Source organism: Centruroides vittatus, unplaced genomic scaffold (assembly GCF_030686945.1).
Source record: "Centruroides vittatus isolate TY-2023 unplaced genomic scaffold, ASM3068694v2 scaffold_435, whole genome shotgun sequence".
In the NCBI taxonomy this organism is placed as follows: domain Eukaryota; kingdom Metazoa; phylum Arthropoda; class Arachnida; order Scorpiones; family Buthidae; genus Centruroides; species Centruroides vittatus.
The window spans coordinates 7,852,622-7,878,465 of record NW_027122708.1 but is presented as its reverse complement, the minus strand read 5'-3'; the positions used below and the strand labels follow the sequence as shown (position 1 = coordinate 7,878,465).

The following is a 25,844-nucleotide window of genomic DNA, read 5'->3' as shown; positions in this document are numbered from 1 at the left end:
TTAAGTCAAAAGCAGTTTAGATTGGTTAGAACAGTGGTTCCCAAAGTGTGCACTGCAGCTTCCTCACAGGGGCGCCACGAAACGTTAAAAAATTTTTATAATTTTACTTAATTTTAAAAATATTGGTTATTTCACTATTTCATAAATTGTACTTGTTAGAATTTGACATAGGGCACCTTGGGAAAATCTGGATTTAGTAAGGGTGCCAAGAATCAAAAAAGTTTGGAAACCACTGGGTTAGAAGGCATATAGCCACTTTCACTAGAGTCTTATTAACTTGCTCTGCTGTTCTGTTCTGTTGTTGTTTGACTGTTAATTGTTCTGTTGTATTCTTTGAGAAAGTTTGTTCATTTTTTAACAGATACTATTTTTCATTTCTACTATGCAGTCTTTGATTCTGTCATTTTCCACTTGTTCCTCATAACATTTAACTACATTAAGTACTTTAAAGCAATATCTAAGCATTATTTACAATAAAATCAGAAAAAACTTAACCAATAATTAAAAAAACCATTAAAAACTCTTGCTAGAAAAGAATCCTTACTTCTTTTCTAGCAAGAGTTTTTAATGTAGTGGCAATTTCAGCCTAATTCACAGGCCAGCATCAAATTTATAATGTAACATAAAAGTCATAAGTTCAATATTTAGAATGCAATGACATCCCAATGTGACTGATTCAAAAATTTAAAAAGGATTACACAGATTCTAAAAATTTTTTAAGAAAATTACAAACAATAATGTATAATAAATACAAAAATATTCTGTAATACAATATAAACACTAAATACACCAATATAACTTATCAACTGTGTTTTTTGAACATAAGTTAGGTGACATTTGCCGTATTTCTTTTAGAAATCTATAATCTTTAAAAAGAGATCAGACTTCTAATGTATTTTCTTATGGGATGCACAATGGACTTTTTATTTTAAGCGATTAAAAGACTTTTTCTCTTATCCTTGTACAATCTACAAATGAGGTATTTCATTTAAATAATAATAATAAAAAACTTTATTGTATTTATTTTGTACAAGGGAAACTTATGATATACAAATTAATTCAACAGTTTACATACTTTAACAAAGAAATAAAATATTTCACAAATTCCAATATGACTGATATTAGAAGACTCTAGGTAGGTAATTTACATTACACTCATATCTTAAACACAAACAAATCTGCCAAACATCTGCTGGCAGAAAGATCTAAAACTACAAGATACAAAAAACTATATTACCATTCTAACACAGTTGGGAATAATACCACAAAAGGTGTAAGGTTTATTGATAGCTAAATTAATATATTTACAAAAAAAATAACAAATAATATTTATTATATTTTAATTGTAAAAATTAAAGATTTAACATGATAATTCACTTCATATGATAAATACAATGATAGAGATCAGGATGAACACATATCATAGCTTAACAAAGTATCAGATAGTAGTCTATCCTGTTGTAATTTTATATCAATATATCTGTAGAATATCTGCAAAACAATTTCAATCAAGTCAGGAGACTCAGCATCAAAAGTTCAAGAAGAACCCAAACTGTCTAGAAATTTTTAAAGAGAAGCAAGCCAAGTATAGTCTTTTCCTTTAGATAACTTGACTAGCTGAAAATTATAAACTTTATGCTGTAAATTGCCCTCAGCTAATCTCAGCAAAAAAAACAAAATTTATAGTAGTAGTAAAATTTTTTAAATATTAAATTTATTTATTAATTCTTTTCTAGGCCATGTTCTAATTTTTAATGTATGATATCATACTTTAAGGAATAGAAATGCTACTTTAAATTATATTAATAAGCATAAAATTTTATTTTGTTCCTACTGATATTAATTAATAAACTTTAATTTAATATTAGATAAAATCTGTAATTCTTTCAAAATAAATTAAATTTTGAAAATGTGTAGAGGTAAATCAATATAATCCTATATAATCATTAGTATAATACATTTTAATGTAATTTTAAACTGAATTTTAATTATTTGAAAATTTTTATTTATGAATAAATTTTAATAAAAATTCAATTTTAAGAAAAAATTACAAATTAAGTTGATTTATTGATGATAATTTTTAAAATAGCTTTGTACATTTCTGATATTACTCTTTTATATGTGGCCTGAAAAGTATTATCTGTCATTGTACTAAATGTAATAAAGAAATTTCAGATATCTTAAATTATTTGTTCAAAGAAGTCTGAAATTCAAATTATATATAATTTGAATTTCAGACTTATTATATACATACATTACAGTATATACATATTGGATTGCTTATTTTTACCATTGATTGCAAAATAATTGTGATTAATATAGGAATCATTCATAAAAATAAAATATTTTTTTAATTATATAAATTTTAAAATATTTTATTATTTAAATTAGGGTGCTAGAGTATGGATTCCAGATCCTGTTGTAGTTTGGAAAGCAGCTGAAGTAACAGAAGATTTTAGTGAAAATATTCTTTCAATTGAATATGAAGATGGACAAGTATGTTAATTTGTTTTCTTTAAATGAAAATTTAAGTAAAGTATAATCGAACTGTAGACTTTTCAGAAAATTAAAATCATATTTATTTATTTATGAATTGGATAATATCTTAAATTCAGTGATTATGTTTACATATTGAACATTAAAAATACAATATATATCTACTAAGTTAAAGGACTAAATTTTTAAAAGAAATTTTTGGCTGAAATGATTAACTTTAGTATCAGTCTTCAAAAACACTCCTCCATGATCTATACAAATGTTTGCATGCTCAGGTAATTGATGTATGCTCTCATGAAAGGATGTTTGTATGTTATGGATACAGCAGAACATTGATAACTGAAATATGAGATCTTGAATGTTTTGAAATAACCAGAATGTTTTGCACATCTTTAAAGTATTGGAACATAAAATTTCAATTTATTATTTTGATTATTTGCTGTTTTTAAAAGTGTAGGTTGCTTATTAGTAAGGATAGGATTTTAGGGTGCTAAAAAGTTTTAAAATGGGATGATGTACAGTGCTAAAAAAAGCAAAAATGGTGCAAAAAAAAGTAGTGCTAAAAATCAAATTAGACATCTATCTCAAGTAAAATTTTATTTAAATTGCAGGATACGGTATATTTTTTACAGGTCATTTATTTTTGTACTATAACTTCATTGTTGCTTGAATCACAATCATTTGTCAAAAGGAATGAATTAACTTGGATAATGGTAATCATTTCCAAATGTAAATTTTTTTGCATTTACACGAAAAGATATCTTTTTATACAGAAAAGGATCATTCAACATCCATTGATGTTAGCAGCAGGTATGTAGTCTTGACTTGAAATTCTAAATCATTGCACTCCACAAACCTCTTTAAGTCTGGATTCTTAGAAAGACTTGTCTCAAGTTTTTGCTTGGCAAATCCATCTAACTTATCTCTTACTGAAGAAACTCTACTCCCTCTGCTTTTTTGAAGATGCTTCCTTTTTAATTTGATGATTTCATCAACAATGAATTTGTATGAATATACAGCAGACAGTTATTGAACACTAGCGTCCAAAACTAAATTCTTGATTTGACTAAGTGTAGCAAAATCAAAATTTTTTATATGGAGAGCAAATTCTGTGATTATCTCAAAATTTTTGTGATAGAAAATACCAGCCCCTATTCATGTTTCCCACCCTATCATGACTATATTAGGTAACATGGGAAGCTGTGTTACAGTGGCGTAGTGGAGGTGGCAGGTGCGACCCGTCCCGGGCGGCACTTTAAGGGGGCAGCAAAATTTCACAATAAATAATAATAATAATACCTAAATAAGGGGGCAGTGAAATTTTCCTCCACCCTGGGCAGCTGACACCCACGCTACGCCACTACTGTGTTACTTCATGGTGCACAGTGACTCTTTCTGGAGCTTTCTTTAAAGCTTTTTTTTTTATCTCTGAAATAAACATGTTGGCTTAGGAACATTTAGTATGTATTGATTCACTCACCAAATGAAGGGCATGTGCCATGCATGAAATGTAATTCAAGTTGATAAACATTGGTTTTAAATTCTTGAAAGTTCATAGCATGTAAGGTACTTGGTCTATTAGAATCACTTTGGTATTTAACCTTAGTATTTGCTTGTCTACAGCAAAAAGCTTTGATCTACTGTGCTTAAACATTAAATAAACATTGCTTAGGGTGGTAGGATAAATGTTCAAATGCTTGTTTTCCTGTTTCTCAGCCATGAACATAAGCAAAAGAAAAATGCACCAGTGCTTACATCAACAGTTGAGAAAAAAATATTTGGAGAATTTTTGGTAATTTGTCAGGTTACTGCCAGTTTTCAATGATGTTGCCTGTTCAAAAAAATTGTCCTTGTGTATGATTTATTAAATGATATATAGTTTAAATATAAAATTGTCAGAAATAATCAATGAATAAATTATTTTATATAGATATAGTGGAATGTCACAATATACTACATAATAAGACTTCTTTGTTACCATTTTAATTGCTATAAATATAAGTTTTTGGTAACAACTGTTATTGGACTGCAATTTGAAAACAATTTTAGACCTATAAATTTTCACTATTGTCCATCTGTCTGTCAGTCCTTCCTTCCTTAATCTTGAGAATGGAGTTAGATAGACGAAAGCCAAGACCAGATATGGAAAGCATGAGGCCCCAATTAAGTATATATGAACTTCCAGTTTGAACCAGAAGTCGTTATTTTAATTCAAAAATTTTCTCCTGGAAGAAGTTAGATGACTGGCATGACTGTTGCCAACAGAAAAAGTGTGATGTACAGGGGCAGACACTACTAATTTGAAGTGGAGAGCATATATTTTAAGTTAAATAAGTTAAAAATATGATTAAAAATTACAGCCCAGCATTGTGACAATGTCACAATAAATAATTGCTCATTTATTTTAAAATAAGATAAAAATTTTGAAAGCTTTAGTTATGGTATAGAAGATTAATGTATATTTCTACAGAACACTATTCTAATTGGATTAACTATCAAGCTAGTCAGTTTGTATTGTAATTTAGAAATTAATCATATTATATTTTTATGTTTACTATAATTTTTAAATTTGGATAATAAATGTTTTCAGTTAGTGAATTAATTATTATTAACTTGAAAAGAAAGATAAGAGTTTATATTTGATTTTCAGAAGGAAATATTACAAATTGAAGGAAATGATAAATTACCCCCATTAAGGAATCCAGAAATTTTAATTGGTGAAAATGATCTCACATCTTTATCTTATCTTCATGAACCAGCTGGTAAGAATATAATGATATTTTAATATCACTGATATCAAAATAATATATGGTGTACTCTTGCTAATCTGGCCATTAATAATTTGGTCTTTCAATTATCCAGTATATTTCTGTCATTGCCTATTCAGTTTCCAAAATATTAGTTATGTCACATATCCTGTTTTCCTGTTTACTCAGGTTTTATTTCTGTGTTCTGTATTGTATCTCAGTATGCTCTATTATTTGCTTGCTGCCTTCAAAAAGAATGGTATTCAAAGGGCAACAGGTCACATCATTCATTACCTTTAGTCCTAGACAATACAATAATCCTGGGGCAATATTCTGGCCACCGTCTTTGGTCTCTTGTCTCTCACAAACTGATCACTAATTGGCTAATCATTTGTTTGTCTTGAGAGATCATCACTTCTCTCCAAACACGATTCTGGACAACTTTTTCTTTCGAATATTCTTTTGTTTCGCAGAGATGAGCAGATAGTTGTCTTTTGTCTCTTGCCTCGATTTCGTTATATCCAAAATGGGCAACTGGATGCTACTTGTACTGTACAGTTGTATTAGAGAACATTCTCTATCTCGTGAAAGAATATTTCGAGAAAGAAAATGCTTCAGTTTTTTTTCCAGTGCCTACTTGGAAACGCCACTGATTCCATTTTTTTAAGTATTCTACATCAATTACTGAACTATTGAATACGATGTTAATCTAACTTAGATAGTTAAGGAGAAATTAGATGGTAATATTTTGAAAAATATCTAAGTACGCATGCTTTTCTAACTTAGGTTATTAAAATTTTTATTTGTTAATTAAGAGACAAATTGACATTACAATCTGTAAAAACATTATAAAACAAAAAAAATATCTTTGTCTAATTTATGTGCTTTATTTAAACATGTGCTTTCCTTGCCACGTGATCTATAATTACATACTCTGCATTTTTGAAAATTTTACAATTTTATTGGTTAAAATTCTATACCGTATTGTGCGTGCAGATAACCCAAACATGTATAATCAACCTAGTAGAATTGTGACATCAACAACGAAGATGAGATCGTTAAAAGTGAACAGAAGTACCACTGCCTCTGAGAGACGAATTTCGTCTCTCATTTTGACATCATCTGTCCTTGAAAGAAGAGACGAGAGATAAGTGACCAGAATATGGCCCCAGCACTTGCTAATCTGGCACCACTCTATGCAAGGAATGGCTGGATTAATAAGAGTCTAGCATAATAATCTGTTAACTCTCTGTCTATATTATTATTATATTTATAATAATTTAATACATATTTCTATTGATTTTATCAAACACTGTTTTTTACAAAATATATAAGTTTTAAATGAAAAAGTTAAATTTGAGATGAATATTTTTCTTTGAATTTTGTATTATGAATTTTAAAGCTATCATCTAACTAAAGCTGAATATTATTGAGCTAGAAATTATTAATATTATAGTCATTTCTAGCCCAATAATATTTGGCTTTATTATAAATTTTTTTAAGTATTTACATTTGGTTTTTTTATAAATGATTTTTATGGTGCATAATTTAATAAATTAATTGATTTGATAAATAAATTTTTATCTGAGAAAATTTATTTCATTAGAAAAATTAAGTAATATTATTATAATTAAATTATGGGTTTTAAATAATGCTTTAGCATCTTGCTTTCTTTAATTTACTTCAACCTAACCACAATCTAAAATTTTTTAGTGTATAGAATCAGATACGAGTTATGTGAGAAAAATTGAAACACCATGTGGAAATCATATCCAGAAAATAAAAAAAGTATCAAGAAAATAATTTTAATAATGTTTGATCAATTTTTATTAAATTATAAAAAAAAATATGAATACAAGGTATCTCCTTCTATTATCTGCCTGGAAATTTAATGAAATTGATTGTATTGAATACTGTGGTTTTTGCTGAGGAATTTGATGTTTCACACAGCAACCCATATCTGGAATTGAATTCAGTATTAAGCTTCAAAGTTAATTTAACAATGAGAATGTCTGAAATATACCATAGATGGCAAAAACATTTTTGCGGTTAATTTGAAGATTTATTTGCTTGAAAATAAATAATTGTTCAAAAAAATGCTTATTGGAAGTCTAGGAAGATTTGATTGAAGTTTGGAAATTGAGAAAGAAGACAACAAATAATTCAATAATAATAATATTAATAATTCTACAGAATTATAGAATTTATATTTGCTATTATTATTAATATTGCTTGTCATCTTTTTTCTCAGTTTGTATTTTGTTCTATATTTTGAGGACCCCATAGACCAAAAATTTTTTAATTTGGCAGGAATAATTTATTAATATATATACACATACATACAGAGCATTATTATTGATGTTATTTTTTAGAGATATTAAGTCAAGGGGATAGAGATCAGACTTAATGAAAATTTTACTTGTTATTGGCATTTACAATTTTTTAGAAAGTAAAAGTTAGAAATTATAATTGAAAATTATCAGCTTCTTGGTTCCCTTAATTTCCTGTTCAAGTGCTTGAAAAGTTGCACAAAAACCCTTGCCACTTTTTTTAAAAATTACTTTGTTTTTTGTGAATTTAAATTTTTACACTTTTTATTCTAAATAAAAATTTTATTATTCATTTTGTGAAATTTGGATTTAGAGTTTTAAAACTAACCATTCATTTAATGAATTTATTTAAAATGATGATGATATTATTTTGTTGGTAATTGGCCTACTTGGTTGATACCAAATGCCTAGTACTGTAGGACTAAGGTCAAAAAGCTATCATAAAAGCTATTTTGTTTATATAATCTTTGGTGTATGCATCTGTATTTTAAAATTTTTTAATTAATATAGGTTAGTGTGGCTGCTTTCTATAATGAGATGTATTTGCTATTGTCTTGTTAAGGCTTGATGTTTCTAGAGTTATATAGTGTATATGGGTGGCCATTTGTGCAAGACAATAGGCATTTTAAGTACCTTATCTAGTATTCCACAAGCATTTTATTTTGAGCTTATTATTCTTATATAGTAAATATACATCATTCAGAATTTCAGAAAAGTTAATATCTTTTTTAATTATTACAGTTTTATATAATCTTCAAGTTCGTTTTTGTAATCAAAATGCTATTTATACATACTGTGGTAAGTGTATTTTTGTTATTTGTTTGTTAATTTTATTGTTTTATTTTTTGTTTCTATGAAAAATGAAGTAAAATTTTTTAGGTATAACTAAATATTAAACTGATTATTAAAGATGCAGATATAATCAGTTTTTTCCTGAAAGTTTAACAACTCAAGTGCAAACTTCTCGTGAAGAAAGCATAACATATATTAGAGTATTTAAATAAATAATTTTTTAAAAGATTTTTTGAAAAAGTTAAAAAATATAGAAATGACACATTTAAGTGAATATTATTTATCTCATTTTTTTTTCATAAGAAATGTTTTTATATTATAATATATTTGACTACCAGAGTCCCAGTAATAATCTTCTGCTCCAAAAATTTTTAATGTTGGTTACATTGAAGAAGCATACATATTTTTAAATAAAATAAACATAAATATGATGATTATATTTTATGATGTTATTACAATTAACAACTTTCATTTATAAAAATAATATTTTAAATGGAAAATGTAAATTTTTATCAACAAGAGAAGATTTGATTTAATTTGTGTTATATATTAATCCTGAAAGCTGTCATATTAAACTAAAAAAAAATTTATGGCTTTTCAGATAAATAAAATTTAAAATGAGTGTCCTTTATCCTTTATTTCAGAATAAAACTAATTGGAAATATAATATGCAAACTTATAGGTCACATTGCAGTTCATTTTCAACTTGCATTTAAATTATACCAGTCAAAAGGCAAATAATGTGGTTTTTTTTTCCATTAGATATCAACTTATTTGAAGCAGATTCATCCTCTCTCTCTCTTATTTTTTCTCTGTAATCATCTAATGGATTTCACATTTTCAAAATATATCATTAAAATAGCTACTAAAATTTCAACATTCACACAGTGGTCATATTTATGATTATTATTATTTTTATTATATGTCTATAAAAATTTTTGATTATCTTGAATATATGAAAAGTTATTATGTTTCTTGGTAGGTATTGTCCTTGTTGCTATTAATCCTTATGAAGAATTACCAATATATGGAAATGATACGATTTTTGCATATCGAGGTCAAGCGATGGGAGATCTGGATCCTCATATTTTTGCTGTGGCAGAAGAAGCATATACACAAATGGAAAGGTATTTTAATAAAATATGGATTGCAGTTAATTAAATTAAGTGAAATACTTTTTAATAAAATAAGTTAATGATTTTATTTACTTTCAAAAAGTCACAAGCAGTATAATAAAATGAAATTGTGTAAAAGTTAGGACCCAAATAATAGTAAATCAAAACAAAAGAACTGTTTGCTTTTAAAACAAAAAGTATTTATTATGAAATATTTTTGATGTAACTTTTTGCCATCTTCAGCATTAAATGTGGAGTAGAGTTAATAGAATAAAATGTCTTTTAAAGTACCAGTATTGGTAATAGAATTTTAGAGCAAGAATTTTTAAACAAAAAATTTAAAATTGTTTTTTTATTCAACAAAGATATAGATATAGATATAACAAAGATAAAAATAGGAGAAAAGATTTTATTGAATAAAACAACATGCATGTTGTGGTTTTCATGAATTTAACAATGGTTTTATAAATTTCCTTTGTTCTCTGAATAGGTACAGTAGAAATGGAAAAATAGAGATAGCATAAAAAGTATTATTATTAAGCAATAATACTTTCTCTCTCTATTATACCTGCTATCTCTATTTTTCCATTTCTACTGTATCTATTCAGAGAACAAAGGAAATTTTATAAAACCATTGTGAAATTCATGAAAACCACAACAAGCATGTTGTTTTATTCAATAAAATCTTTTCTCCTATTTTTAGTGAATAACCTGCCATTTCTTAGAAGAATTAATGTTACAAACAAAGATTCGTGTGTTAGGAGTTGCAAGTGTGTATAAAATTTCAAAGATTTATAAATGAGAATGTTATTACATTAGTACCACAACTTGTACCATGAAGTCAAGAATAATGTAACAGAGTAAAGATATTATTGATAAGAATGATTCTATAAAGTTGTCTACTTTTTTCAAAACTAGTAAATGTAAAGATTTTTGGAATTTAATGAAGGTTATGATAAGATTGACAAATCCCATAAAGCTGTTTTTCTTTGGAAAAGTTAAAATTAAGTTTCAGTTAATAAATTAATATTTAATCTTAATAGCCTGATTATACCTTGTTTGTATGCTTTAAAATAACTTTTAAATCTTTGTCTTAACTTTTTTGCAAATAAAAATTTTTTACATTAATCAATAAATTAAAATATGGTGGGTGATCGGTTAATGAACAGTTCAAACTGTGAACATATTGGACAACAAACACATGTTTGGATAATGAACATCTCACAGAACAAACACAGGAAGAAGCAACATAAAATAGTGAATACCGATTGGTCTTTCCTTGTTTTCAGGTGACAATTCGAAACCTTCCAAAGCACAAAAGATGTTGACATCGACATCCAATTTGATACTGATTGTATAGTAAGCTATTCCTTCGAATTTTGAAACTCTCACTTGTAATTCCAGCCTTTTGTTTACCTTTCTGACAGAAAGAATTTTTTATAGAGACTGTCAGGTGGAAACTCATTAAGTTTTGTTGGTTTTTATTTTTGAAAGGTAAACATTTAACTGTCCCATTGGATATTCGTTAATGTTTTAACACCAAATTTCAAATTTCATCCGGGCCTCACATTTACATAAGTTTTTTTGTGCGCTAGTTGATTTCTATTCTCTGAATTTTTGTAAGTACTTTTCTGAAGTTTTTATTTTAAAAAAAACTGATAATATTATGGAGCCTAAAAAGAATGGAATTTCAAGAACTGTGCTCACTATAGAAACCAAGCAAGAGATAATAGCCAAGATAGAGAGTTGGCATATCATGTCTGATGTTGTTAGACAATGTGGCTTGAACATGTCTACAATAGGCACAATCTTAGCTAAGAAAGATATAATCTAGAAGACTCAAGCAGCTAAAGGAGTAACAAAAATCACTTGTGAGAAATAAAGAACATTTAAGCACTCAGAGTAGAAACTGATCTGAGAAGAAACTCAGTGAGATGTGTTTCCTTCTGAAAAAGAGAAAGACGAAAGAGGACCAATGCCGACATCTGCTATTAAAGATTTTTTGAAGAAGTGGGAGGATGTCAGCACAATTGTCTTAGAATGGCATCTAAACCAGGTTGAGGTTAATACACTTGGAGATCTCTACAATGACAATGCTATTAATTACTTCTGAAAAATCCTGAAGAAGAGAGAAAAGCAATCGACATTGGGCAGATTCTTTAACGCCCACAAACGGAAAAAAACATGACTGATAAAAATGCAAGACTGTAAATATGTATGTTTATTATTTCATATAAATGAACATAGTAAGGAAGTATATAAATTTTTATTTACTTTTTGAGGTCTTCAGAATGAATTAATCAAATTCCCACATAAATCTATGATAAATCAATAATCGGTTAATGAACAATTCAGATAGCAAAAACATTCTTGGAACAGATTATGTTCATTAACCAATCACCCACTGTATATAATATACTGGGTAGCCATAATTAAAGTAGACGTTTTGAGCTTGAGTGTATAAAATCTGTTCAGCCAAACTCAACCAATATTGGTATATGTACTGTATAGACCATGGGATTTCAATTTCTGTAATAAAAGTTTTCACTTTAGATTTTTGCCACCAAGGCGGAAAATGGCAATGTATGTGTAAATAAGACATAATAAAGAAAACAATTGACAATAGTTTTTATTATGATTCAATTACAAATATGGTTCAATGTGTTGGCCTTGCATGTTCCAAAAACTGAATTTTGTGAATTGCATTTTCTATTGTAGAATGCAGCATATTTCTACCTAAGAAGGTTGGTTTATCAAGAACTGATGAATAGTTTAGCAACTTTGAAGGATTGAATAATGCTTTACATGTCAAATCGGTGAAGATATGCTGCATTTCACAATGGAAAATGCAGTTCATAGAATTCAGTATTTGGAATGTGCAAGGCCAACACATTGAACCATATTTGTAATTGAGTCAGAAAAAAACTATTGTCAACTGTTACTTTTGTTTTCTTTACTATGTTTTATTTACTCCACACACAGTGCTATTTTCTGCTTGGTGGCAAAAATCTAAAGTAAAAGCTTTTATTACAGAAATCAAAATCCCATGTTCTGAATACTATTGTACCACTTTTAGTTGAGTTTGGCTATACAGATTTTGTACAATTGAGCTCAAAACATCACTACTTTAATTATGGTCACCCCCTATATATTCCCTTGCATTAGAAATTGTTTTGACATTTGCATAAAACAAAGAACAAATTTAATGACCATTGTATAAGTTCTGTAATGTTGATTTTCCAGCTGCTTTTTAATGAAACCTACAAATGATTTTCTGATAAGACCATGTCAGACTGTATGGGACTGAGTTTTTGATATCTTTTCATGCAGTAGTAACCAAAGAACACACAGGAACAAACTTTGTGATATCCTCAACTCTTCACCATTTTTTTTCACACACAGTGATCAATTCTGAAATCTTCAATTTCTATGAATGTAGCATATCAAGAGAAAATGTTGATTTTCTCTTATGAAAGCATCAAGTTTTTGTTGATTTTTATTAGAAGCAGTCTACAGATAAAAACTGTGGGACTGGTCAGTGATGATGTTTTATAATCTGTTTAACTCCATTGTCTGATTATCTAACACTGCAAACACACATACTACCCAAATATGCATCTTTTAGTCTTGATGAATATTAACTGCAGAAATTTTCTTCTTAATGAGAAATTCAGTCACTGTACACTGTTAAAATAACACAGTTTGCCCATCATTTTCTCATATTGTTTCCACGTAGATAATATGAGTGATATCATTCATATTGCAAAGTAAGATAACAGTTATTACTACCCAAATATACATTCTTTTGTTTCAAATTGTTTATTGACAATAAAAACACTAATTAAACCAAATTCCAGTAAGAAATCTGAAATGTGGTTTAATTTGTGTTTTGTTATTCATTATTAACCATTACTTATAATACAATTCTTGTACTTTATCAGCAATAATTGGCAAAATACTTGCATGTCTGGAAATATTTGATACATAACATAAAAGTGTAAGGCTTGTAATCATATTTAAGTTTTAACACAAATGAGTCTTTTTTTCAGTTATGTTTATTTTTGTTTTGTTTATGGTTGTATTTTCTTATTGTTATATTCTACTATTTTATTTATTAATTTATAAAGAATTTTAAAATTTCGGGTTTAGTTTCGAAAACTTCATTTTGAATATTAATATGTTGTGTTTTGTGAAATTGATTGTATTTGTTTTATATCTGAAGAAGGTTTAAAAGAGCTAAAAATATATTTTGAAAATTTCCCACTTCTAAAGATATAAAAAATACAACATGCACTGTTGTAAGCAAGTTTTTTCAAGTTGTAATATATTTCTGATTTTTTTATGTTTTTAGGGAAAATGAAAATCAGTCTATTATTGTTAGTGGAGAATCTGGAGCTGGAAAAACAGTTTCTGCAAAGTATGCTATGAGATATTTTGCAACAGTTGGAGGTTCTGCAACAGAAACACAAATAGAAAAGAAAGTTCTTGCATCAAATCCCATAATGGAGGTAAAATTTTGTTCGTATTATAATTTGCAATTATGATCATATACTAAATAGAGTAAGTACAAACAAAAAATTGATAAATAACAAATTATATATAATATTTAGCAATTTTAATGTTAAAATGAACTGAATAAAAACTAATTAAAATTTTTTTTAAATTTAAAGAATACAGTGCATAACAATATTCTTCAAAACTTGTATATAATGCCTAATATCAAGTATTTAGGGTAACTCATACCTTTGAGTACTGATTTAATAGATTTTTATGTATTTGAAAAAATCATAAATGAGCAAAATTTAAAAAATGACTAGAAAATATTTTCTATAATTTCATTTTTGTACTTTTTAATTTAATGTTTTTCTAGTAAATTATAATTTTCAAGTTAAAAAAAAAAAATCAATTTTGCAAACTAAAATTTTTAATTAATTGTCGGAATGTAGTGACGACTAATACTTGACTTCGTGCATTCCTTGTCCGCAGAATAACTCTGGAATGAGTTGTCCGATCTTGATGAAATTTTCTACGACGACTCATCATCACTCAAGGATGAACTGATTAAAATTTCAACTTTCAAAAGTGATCCGTTTTTGTAGAACTGGATATAGGTGTTTTTCTTCAGTATGGATCATTTTTGAGAGTTGAAATTTTAATCAGTTCATCCTTGAGTGAATGTGAGTCGTTGTGGAAAATTTCATCAAGATCAGACAACTCATTCTAGAGTTATTTTGTTGACAAGGAATGCATGAAGTCAAGTGTTAGTTGCTTCCTGCACGCACGTGTAGAAGCGCCATCTGGTGGTCGGAAAATATGACAAGCATTAAAACGGTAATTTTGAAAGGTAAATGTTGTCGCTAACTGGACACACAACAAATATAAAGAATCTTTATAGAATAATAAGTTTAAACAAGTCTTCTTTTTAAAACGTGGAGCAGCAGCGATCAATATTGATGGCTTTACGATCCATTCTCTCCTTCGTCTTCCTATCGTTAGTACAAAATTTCGATCTCTAAATGGAGAAGCTGCGCAGAGATTCCAAATTGAGATGAAGTCGCTTAAATTCATCATCATCGATGAAATGTCAATGATTGGTGCAAAAATGCTTTACATGATCGAGAGAAGATTGAGAGAGATAAACCCCGAGAAAGATGAGCCGTTTGGTGGATTCTTTATCTATTTGTTTGGTGATTTTTGTCAGCTTCCTCCTGTTAAAGATACTCCTCTCTACTCGAGTGTTTTTTACGATGTAATGTCTCAACAAGGTAGATTCGCATTTGATTCTTTTGAGAAGTTCATTGAACTTAGTAATTCTCATAGACAAAATAGCGCAGATAGTTTCTTCACGGATGTCTTACAACATCTAGCTGCGGGTGATTTCTCTGATACAGATCTGAACATTCTGACGACAAGAAATCGAGCCTATTTATCCAGAGATGAACTCGATCAGTTCCAAACGGCAGTAGAGCTATATCTAACAAACGAGCAAGTTAAACAAAGCAATGAAGACTACTTGCAGTCAACTGGATGTCCTTTTGCTTATATAGCAGGGGTGGGCAAGCAAGAGTTCAGTGGGAGCTGAAATGTAGGTTTTGCAAAATGCATGGGAGCCGCAGTTCTGTACTATCGTGGTGGATACTATGGTAAGGCTGGAAAGGATAGCACTTTCAGCAAGAGCCGCATGTAACTCAAAAAGAGCCGCACTTGCCCATGCCTGTTATATAACATCTGAAAACACTCCAGATATTGCCCTGCCTTCGTCCAAAGATGACTCAAGCTCTTGGTCTCTCGGTCCCTCCAAGTATTTGAATCTCTCAGTTAATTCCAGAATCATTCTGAGAGTCAACTTACGGGTGCAAGGAGGTCTCGTCAATGGTTCACTAGGAACTATATGCTACATTATATATGCTCCTAATGCTCGCCCTCCAGCTCTTCCTCTGTTTATTTTAGTGGAATTCGATAGCTATCAGGGACCTTTCATCTATGATAATCTGTTTCCAATAATCCCCATAACACGCACTTCAAACAATGGCAGTATATTGCCATCTCGTAGACAGTTTCCCCTTACCTTACTCGATAGACTCGATGACTATACATAAATCACAGGGATTAACTCTTCCAAAAATCAAAATAGATATAGGGAAAAAAGAAACAGCTATCGGTATGTTACATTGAGCTACAGTGAAAAAATAACTGACATAGTATTCTTAAAGAGTTACAATAAAGATCGCAACGAGTCAATCTGTAAGTCCAAGGCCTATAGTGATAGACAGAATTTCATGAGACATTGGCATAGCAATTAATTAATGGCTTATTCTGACCTTATATTTGTACCTTTAAATGATCCAATAGAAATCATATATATTGTTGAGAACGAATGATTCTTTGTTTTTTTTTCCTTATAATCTAGAAAATAAAGGTGCGAGCAGCTTCGTTCTGACTACACGCTGATGTAGCGTTACTTAACTAGTTAATATTATTAATTAGAAAAAGGTATCTTATTAGAATTGTCAAACTATTAAGTTTTAAATAAAGTGTTTAATTAAATAAAAAAAACTTTATCTTGTTATTAATTCACAACTGTAAAACTATATAACTTCATAAAGGGGGGAAAGGCAGTTTGCAGGATTTATTAATGAATATTCAATTTTAAAATTTGTTACAAAAGTATAAATTGATTAAATTACTCATTTAATAAGTTTTTCAAATTTATTAATATTAATGAACTGGAAGAAAATTTCATCAGAAAGTAGGTTTTTTGTTATGACAATCAAAATTACCATTAACATGAAAATTGAAAAAATGATGAATGGTATCATTTAATTCAGGGCTTCTTAAACTATGGGTTGCGACCCCATTTGGGGTCATTTAGCGAAATCTTGGGGCCACGAGATTTTAATGCAAAATATTGAAAATAGTTTGTGAGAGTTTGAAAATGTTCTTCTGCCATTCAACACCATATATTTATGTGAAATTACTTTTTTAGCTGTAATACATATCAAATCCCAACATTGTTCATCGCTAAAAAATGTTGAAGAGATTTTATGTCCAACAATGTCAAACATTGCACCAAGATTTAGTTTGTTAAAAGCAAGCACATCTGTCTCATTAATTAAAAAACAATTTTTCTTTAATTTTTGTATACTTAACCATTTAACGGCTGCGCTCGAATATATTCAAACAAACTAAGATGGCCAAAATGCCCGGGCTCAAATATATACCAGCGATGATATATTTTGCCCAATAGTCTCTTTTATTTATGTTATTGCAAAAAATGCAGTTTTGATGAAAAATAGGGTATATAAGTTTTGTAACTATAATAAATAAAATTTTACAACTTTTTGTGCAATTTTTAATTTTATATTTTTGTATGTTTTTAAACAAATTCTAAAACTGTATTTTTTCATATGTATATATATTGTTACCTAATCAATAAATCATCACAAAATATTTATATATCTTCGTGATTTTTTTGCAATCCAAAAAATATAAAATAATCATAAATGGGGTCATGAATAAAAAAAGCATAAGAAGCCCTGATTTAATTTATTTATTATTACAATTATTTATGTTCATTTTTAACAAAATGAACATAAATAATTGTTTATAAATTTAAAAAACATCTGTAGCCAAACTGCTTACAATCTTAACACCCTGAATTTGAGGACAGATGCTAATAAACGTGTCTAAAAATAAAAACGAAGTATAAAATAAATGTAAATAATTGTAACTTAAATGATACCATTTATCATTTTTCAATTTTCACTTTAATGGTAATTTTGATTGTCATAACAAAAAACATCTAATTTTTGACTAACAAAGTTAGCATGTAATTTTAAATTTAAAAATTATCTGTAACTATCAGTAAAAGAACTAAATGTCTGTATTAATTGTTGGAGTGTTAAAATAAAAAAAAGACACATAGTGTGATCATGATTTATCCTGTTGATTTGAAAATATTATCTTATAATGTGAAAGAAAAACAAATAAGTCTTATTGCTTATGTAAAAATTAAAATTAATGCAATAGATATGTTACCTGAAGTTAATCTCTAAATCTAGCAATGAAAAAGTCAGTGAATGACACTTGTATAGTAGAAATGTAAATATCTATATTACACAAGTAGCTTTCAATTGACTTTTTAAAGAAATTTTTTCATACAGTATATATAAGTTTTGTTACAAATTTTATTTAATTTTGTCTTTTTTATGTCCATAAATTAGTTATTTTTATTTGACATAAATCAACCAATTGTTTAAGTTGATAATTATCTATATAAGGATGAATCTTTAGGAATTTTAGTGTATTTGTATGTTGTGTGAAATCTTGTTTATGCAGACTCTCCTGAAGGTAACTTCCACATAAAACATGCTTACTAATTAAATCAACATTACACTTATTTTAAAATACCATTTTAAAAAGTTGGAAAAACTCAATCAGCTGCATACAACCTTGTACAGCAGCAGAAATGTTTAATAGATTAACATTTTCAGTCATATCTAATGACCTTCATCAGGTTTGCTATTCAAAAAATTGAATAATTTAAAAAAGCGAATGGAAAATTTTCTGTTTAGCTTCTGTTGATCTTTTTTTTTTTAGTAGCAAATCTGATGGTTATTAAATATTTAAATATGACCAAAAACGTTAGTTTATTAAACATTTTTGTTGCTGTACAAGGTTGTATGTATCAATAGTTGATTGAGTGTGATCTACTGAAGCAGTTATTTTGAGTTAAGTTAGAAAAACTGAATGCCTTTGGGTATGACTTCTCCTAGGGTATGTATTATCCTAGTGTTTTTCAAACTGTACTTTTTTATTGAACTCCCTAGAGTAGAATTAAATATATACAGGTTGAGAGTCCTTTATCTAAAATTCCAAAAACCAAAAACACCTGCAAAATCTGAAAGTTTGTTGAGTACTGACATTATGTGCCAAAAATGGAAAATTCCACAAAGCATTCAGAATGTTCTGGTATTCTCCCCAGACCCTTTTTTGCCAGATGCCCTGCCTAGATGATTTTTCTGGCCACCTGGCTGATAAATGTCAGGAGAAATGTGTGTATGTGTATACAATAGATTTTTTTTTATTCCCAATTCCAATGTAGTTAGATCTCAATTCTTAACATATGTTAACCAGAACACTTGAAACACCATGAAAATTTAAACAAATCTATCAGATTGGTGGAAACATTACATCAAGTAGGTAATACTTCTTAATGAATCACTAATGAACATAGTTTTGAACCTGTAAATTCATTGACATAGGTAAGATATTTTTCACTATCTTGTGGTCAGTATTTTGAAAAATGATTTAACAGACTAGCTGTCTGTTTTTGATTTTATTTAACTTTTGATAAAAATATTATATTACAGTTTTGTGGAATGCATTCTACTTGGTTAATACTGGTATATGGTGGTGCTATGCCAGGCCAAAGTTAATGTGCTCTACTATATTTCCTTTATTTTTTAAAATTTTGTTAATAAATGAAACAAAGTTTTGATTTCAAAAAATATAACTTGGGTTCTGGTTATATAGATACATTTTTATACCCACAGATACAGAAATAAAAGTATCAAAAATAATTGAAGCTGAAACTTCACCAGTATATAAGACACTAAAAACACCTTACCTTTCATCAACTAAATTTAATTAAAACAAACGTTTTTGGCCTGGCTTCACAAAGGCTTATCAATCAGATGAAAAACGTTTGTTTTGATCAAATTTAGTTGCTGGAAAAGTGTGTAAGGTGTGTTTACTGTCTTTAAATAAAATTATCCTATCTTATAAACAAAAATATTTAAATGCAAATATCAATTTTTAACAAATTTTATTTTTTGTGCAGGCTATTGGAAATGCTAAAACAACAAGAAATGATAATAGTTCAAGATTTGGAAAATATATTGAAATAGATTTTAATCAAAAGTATCATATTATTGGAGCTAACATGAGAACGTACTTATTAGAAAAATCTCGTGTAGTTTTTCAAGCATCAGAAGAACGTAATTATCATGTTTTTTATCAGTTATGTGCTTCTGCAGACTTAGAAGAATTAGCTGATCTTCAATTAAGTAAGTTTACAAATATTATTCTTAATTTTGAAATTTTTAATAATTAATCAATTAAAATTTTATTTGATTTATTCTGTTAACCATGGGAGATTGCAAAACTTGGCATCATGATTATCACAAAACAAAAACTGCTTGCTTGATGGACCAATCAAAATTAACAAGAATAAAGTAAACTAGAAACGGTTTTATTTAAAATTTGATCATTTTAGTTTATGAACAGCAGAATCAAATACAGTGGTGTTTCATACTTCAAATTTAATTAATTTCAGGAGGCTGTTTGAACTCTGAATTGTTCAAAGTCTGAATCATTTTTTTTCCATTAGAAATAAAGGAAAGTGATGAATAAATCTATCTTTTTTAATTGTGAATGGATTGTTACCTATGGACATTTTAGACTGTTTTACATAATTTGGCAGAGGCATAGCCTGTAAAGAAAGGACATCTCTGCTATGGAGAATTGTTTGTTCCTGGTGATTGGACATGGCGAGTAAAGAAGATATTTTTATTATCTGTTTACATGTTTTTACATTTTTAATAATCTATTATTAGACTCTAAACAAACCCATTTTGATAAACTGAAAGTAGCAAATGCACATAATTTAAGGTAAATATAACACAATTAAATACTCTAATAACATGAAAACAATAAAATACATAAATATTATATAATAGCATTTGTTGGTTGAACTCCATTGATTTCAACATCTTAAATGTAGTAGATCCACTTATGTACTGTACCACTTTTGTATTTTGTGATAAGTACTTTTTTCATCTCAATTGTTGATATTACAATCTTCCTCTTAGGCTTTGTTGCTTCCACAAACTTTTTGGAAGCCATGTTTAATAAGTAAAAGTTATATTAGGCTGAACAGAAAGCTTTCATGTATTTTTAATAGCCTTTATTACTTAACATAGATGGGTGATTTAATTATAACAATTGATTAATTTTACACATTATTACTAATGTGAGATTGTATTTATGTTTAGAAATGTATTTTAAACTTTTTTCATCACATTTTGTTTGAATAAAATTGAGTTGAAATGTTTTCAGATAAAAAGCATATCAGACATATTAATCTTTGAGTTTTGGAAAGATATAATGCTGTACAAACGGTAAAAAAATTCGTAATGTGTATGGAGAAGATGCTCCTAAACTTCAAGCAGATGTGGTTTTATAAATTTCTGTTTAGGGAATTTTGAATTAAAGGATACAAAATGTAGGAGGTGCCCAAAAGCTGTCATCAAAGAAAAATAGCAGAAAGAAATTGTTAAGAATTGATGAATAACAACACAGTATATATAATTGAACACACAAAAAATAAAGTAATAAATGCACTGAAAACAAGTGTTTTGTAATGCAAGAACAAGACAAGACATGACTTGGGCACTGCACACACATGACTTGTGTTTTTTCAGTGAAACAGTGTGTGCAGTGAAAAAACACAAGACATGACTTGTGTTTTTTCACTGCACACACAGTTCAGACTTTGAAGCATTGTTCAAACTCTGAGGTGAATTTTTGCCAAATTTAGCATTCAGCAATTCAATATAAATACAAGGCTCAGGGTAGATGTACTTTTCAGCAAAGAGCTTTTTGTTTTACTTTCCTTGCTCTGTTATATATAATAGAGGGAATGTATGGCAATTGGTCAAGAAATAATTCTTTAAGATTTTTACATTTTCAGACTTCAGAGACCTTGAAATGTTGAGAAATGCAAAAATATTCACAGTTTTTTCTCTCTGTATGGATGTTAATGTGTGTGTTTGTGTGTGGCATGATTTTGTTTACCCTCTCTGAAGTTTAATAACTCCTGTGCTCTTGAAAATTTCTGAAATTTTGCAGGCAGGTTTGTGTATTGGAAAGATTCATGCTATTAAATTTTGGTGGTTTAAGGCCAATTGGATTGGGTAGATAATGGTGTTTGTGTGTCATATCTTGAGTAGAGTCAGACTTAATGATGATTTTACTCATTATTAGCATTTAAAATTTTTTATAAAACCCATTACCACCTTCAAAATTAAACTTTTTGTAGTTTTATAATAATTAAAAAAGTTTTTGAATAAAATATAACAGATGGCACCATCAAAATTCTAAATTTTACCAGGAAAGTTAAGCAACTTGTTACTGGAATTTTTTGTGAGTCACTAAAAATTACTATTTTTACAAATTTAGTTACTATAATCAATTGTTTTTATTTAAATTACTGGAATAATCTGTAAATCAAAATAGTTGAAGTTGTGTATTTTGCTTTGACTGGCTATTGCGATATGTGATCTGATTAATTCCTTATTCTCAAACTTTAATCGATGCATTTTTTAGAACCTTTTTGGGCTTGTTGAGTCTTGTTTTAAGTAAAAGGACCTGTTAAATTAAACAGGGCTTGCTACATTTGCAATACAGGACGGTGATGTAGTATTTTCAGGTGAAATGTATATCATCAAATACATCAACAATTCTAATATTACAAAAACAAAAATTATTAAACATACAAATGCAGTATAAGAGAACAGTCTCAATTGTCTTGATGTAAAATATTTTCCCATGTGAAAGTTATTACATAGCTAACCTATAGGCATGTAATAATGGCCATTCAACTTTTATTTATTTTAATCATTGTTTTTATATTTATACATTTGTTAAACCTATTAATTAACCTTAGTTAGTCATAAGTTTATAAATTCTTAATTTATAGAATTTATTATCATTACTTGAAAATTATAAGCAATTAAAAATATTATTTTTATAAGTATTTAATAAATTGTTTTATTTATATTTTAGGTGATCAAAGAACTTTTCATTATACAAACCAAGGAGATTCTCCAATAATTTCTGGGATTGATGATGCTAAAAATTTTCAAGAAACAAAAAATGCTCTTAGGTTATTAGGTAATTAAAAAGTTTCTTTATATAAAATACTGTTACATAAACAATGATTAATTTTCAAAGTTTTTAATTTAAACATTCAAAATAATGTAAATTTCAATTTTAAAGTTAGACTATTAGAAAGTACAGTAAGACCCCGCTTAACGTGGGGGATGCATTCCTAGACAACAAAGCGCTAAATGAAACAGCATTAAACGAAGTCATTTTAACATAGAGTAAATAGGGATAGGGGAACACGCAACCAAAAATAAACAAATTTTACTTTAATTTTAAGTTATTTTTATATTAATTTGCTTAATAATGTATGTTAAATAAATATGCACAAAGAAATGTAAAGTTCATTTTTTGTGACAAAGGTCCTGGCTCTTCTGAAATTCTTATTTTTTACAATAAAATCGTGAAGTTTCATTTGTCGCTTTTTCTTTCATTAAGAAAATCTCAGTAGCAGATTGCATCCAAAACACCTCATTTTGCTTTCGTACTCCTTTCAAAATCTTGTTCATTTGCTACAATTTGATCAACAATTTCGGTTATTGTTATTAAACTTTTACTAAGGAAATCTGTAGAGAAATTTTTTGGGTTTTTTGTTTTCAGAATCTCTATTTTCCAGTTCTACATGAATTCCTTGTTCTGCCAGTTCTTGAAGGTTGTCGTTGATAAGGCTCTCACCAGAAACCTGCTGTATCGTTAGGTTGAGTTTGGTCAATCTAACGATACAGCGATAGTCTCTTCTCATTGAGAATTCTTGGATACCTCCAGCCATAACTTCTTCCACACTTTTTTCATACATTTATCAGTTAATTCCTGCCAAGCGAAGCTGATATTGCCTATGGCATCCATGATGTTATATTTTTTCCAAAATGCACCAAACAAACATAAATATAAGGAAAGTACACCTTTTTTGCCACATTTTTCTGATTGGTTTGTGTTCGTAAATAATTGTATTATATATGAATCAATGAAATGCCACAATAATTTGAATTGATGTAAATTTTGAGCTTTTTTTTTTTTAGGCTTCAAGCAGACTTATATTAAGTGGGATCTTACTGTAACTTGAATCGGGAGATTCAAAAACATTTTTTGAAAATGACAGTTACATGATATTATATAAAACATACAATAAGTCATGTTTGCCTTACATTATATATATGTATATAAAAGAAATTTTATGGATGTTTTCAAAATATGTTAAATCTATTTGTGTATATTGCAAAAAATTATCATAAATAATAATTGTTGTGTATATGTCCAAAGAAATCTATATGAAGTCATGTTTCCTGTGTTCTAGTATGATTGTAGCAATAAAAATAAATATATTAATTAAATGTTATTGAAATTTTTATACTAAAATGAGTATTTATATGTTCACTATACTTTGGAATACTGTTTTTATCTTTATTTTAGAAATTAAGTTGATAGCAATTTTTGAATTTATAAAAACAAATTTTTGATATTATTATTATCTATACTATCTATAGGTTGTACTATTTTGTATTCTTTAATAGAATGTAATTAAATCTGATGATGACTGATGAAAGTGGTCAAAAACATGAATTTATTCATTACATTGTTTTCTTGCTGGATTTTCTAGTTTCGTGAGTGTGGTTTGTTGATAAGTGCATTTAGATTTTTGAACTACACAAAATAAGTTTTTTTGTTTTTTAGTTTAACAGTCGGTTTTTAAAACGCAAAGGACTTTGTAATAAATTATGCTTATGTATAAAGATTAGCATTTAATATATTTTTAATAGGGAATTAATTCTGAAATTTACAATAATTATATGTAAAATAAAATTGTTAAATAATTTTGAATCTAACAGTAATATAGTTTAATAAAATTATCATAGAATGAGTTCATATTTATTTTATTAAATGAATAAATTCTTTGAAATATACGTGTTTTCATTTCAGGATTTTCAGAAAGTCAGCAAATGTCAATATTTAGGATTCTTGCATCAATTCTTCATTTAGGAAATGTAAATATAGTTGAAGGTGGAGATACAGGAGATGATACAGAATGTTGTTCAGTTTCTGTAAGACATAGATTTATATAAAATTATTTAATTTTAATTGTGTTGTATTTAGGTTAGGACCACTGGATTTTAGTCTTAAGTACAAGAAAGATGTTTTTTAAAAATACAGAAACATAACTTTCTATGCTTTATAATTTTGAATTCTATACAAGTAAACAAATATATTTGTGGATGATAAAGCTATTTATAATTCTTCTAATAATTAAAATTTATTGTTAATATCAACAGTACATGTGGTAATTAAATAAAATAAACTAAATCAATATAAAATCCAAAACTAATAAATTTTAGACATTTTTCAAATGTAATAAAATTCCAAACAATTGCCTCTTTTTTGCAGCCTCGTATAATGTTTCTTTTTAAATAAAAATTTGAAAAAACTCAGGATTTTTGATTGTTATATTTTTAAAACCTATAATTAAATACTTGCTTCTAAAACAATTCAGACATTGTAGATTACTACGAATTCATCAAGCTCATTTTTTCTTTAAATTGCATTAATTGAATTCAAGTATTATTTTTATAAATTAATATAAATCATTTTAATATATTTAGTTTCAAAAAATTAATCATTATTAAATTATTTTATTTAAATTTTTTTTAATTGGGTAATAATCTGTTTACGAAAAGCAGTAGTCTAAAATTCAAGCATGTTTGTTCTCTGTATGATTTTGTAGACTTTTTGCAAAAAAATTATAAATTTAATTTATATGATAAATTTTATATTTTAATTTCTTTATAGATTTGAATTTGATGTTTAATTTTTTGAAAAATATGAATATATACTTATTTATTGGAATCAATTTTACTTTTTAATATTATATCTAATACATTTCATATATTCTGAACTAGGAAATATTCAATTTATTTCTTGTTAAA

General features: G+C 27.6%; 1 protein-coding gene across 1 annotated transcript in view; it reads left to right on the top strand.

Annotated features, from left to right (window-relative positions):
* Positions 1-25,844, top strand: part of LOC136989027 (unconventional myosin-Va-like) — a 124,390-nt gene that overhangs the window by 12,924 nt on the left and 85,622 nt on the right. The window contains exons 2-9 of the mRNA XM_067287069.1: positions 2,392-2,496; positions 5,147-5,258; positions 8,315-8,371; positions 9,348-9,492; positions 13,832-13,988; positions 19,823-20,048; positions 22,828-22,935; positions 24,844-24,965. Of these exons, the coding sequence (XP_067143170.1) occupies positions 2,392-2,496; positions 5,147-5,258; positions 8,315-8,371; positions 9,348-9,492; positions 13,832-13,988; positions 19,823-20,048; positions 22,828-22,935; positions 24,844-24,965 (1,032 nt within the window). The remainder of the gene's footprint in view (positions 1-2,391; positions 2,497-5,146; positions 5,259-8,314; positions 8,372-9,347; positions 9,493-13,831; positions 13,989-19,822; positions 20,049-22,827; positions 22,936-24,843; positions 24,966-25,844) is intronic.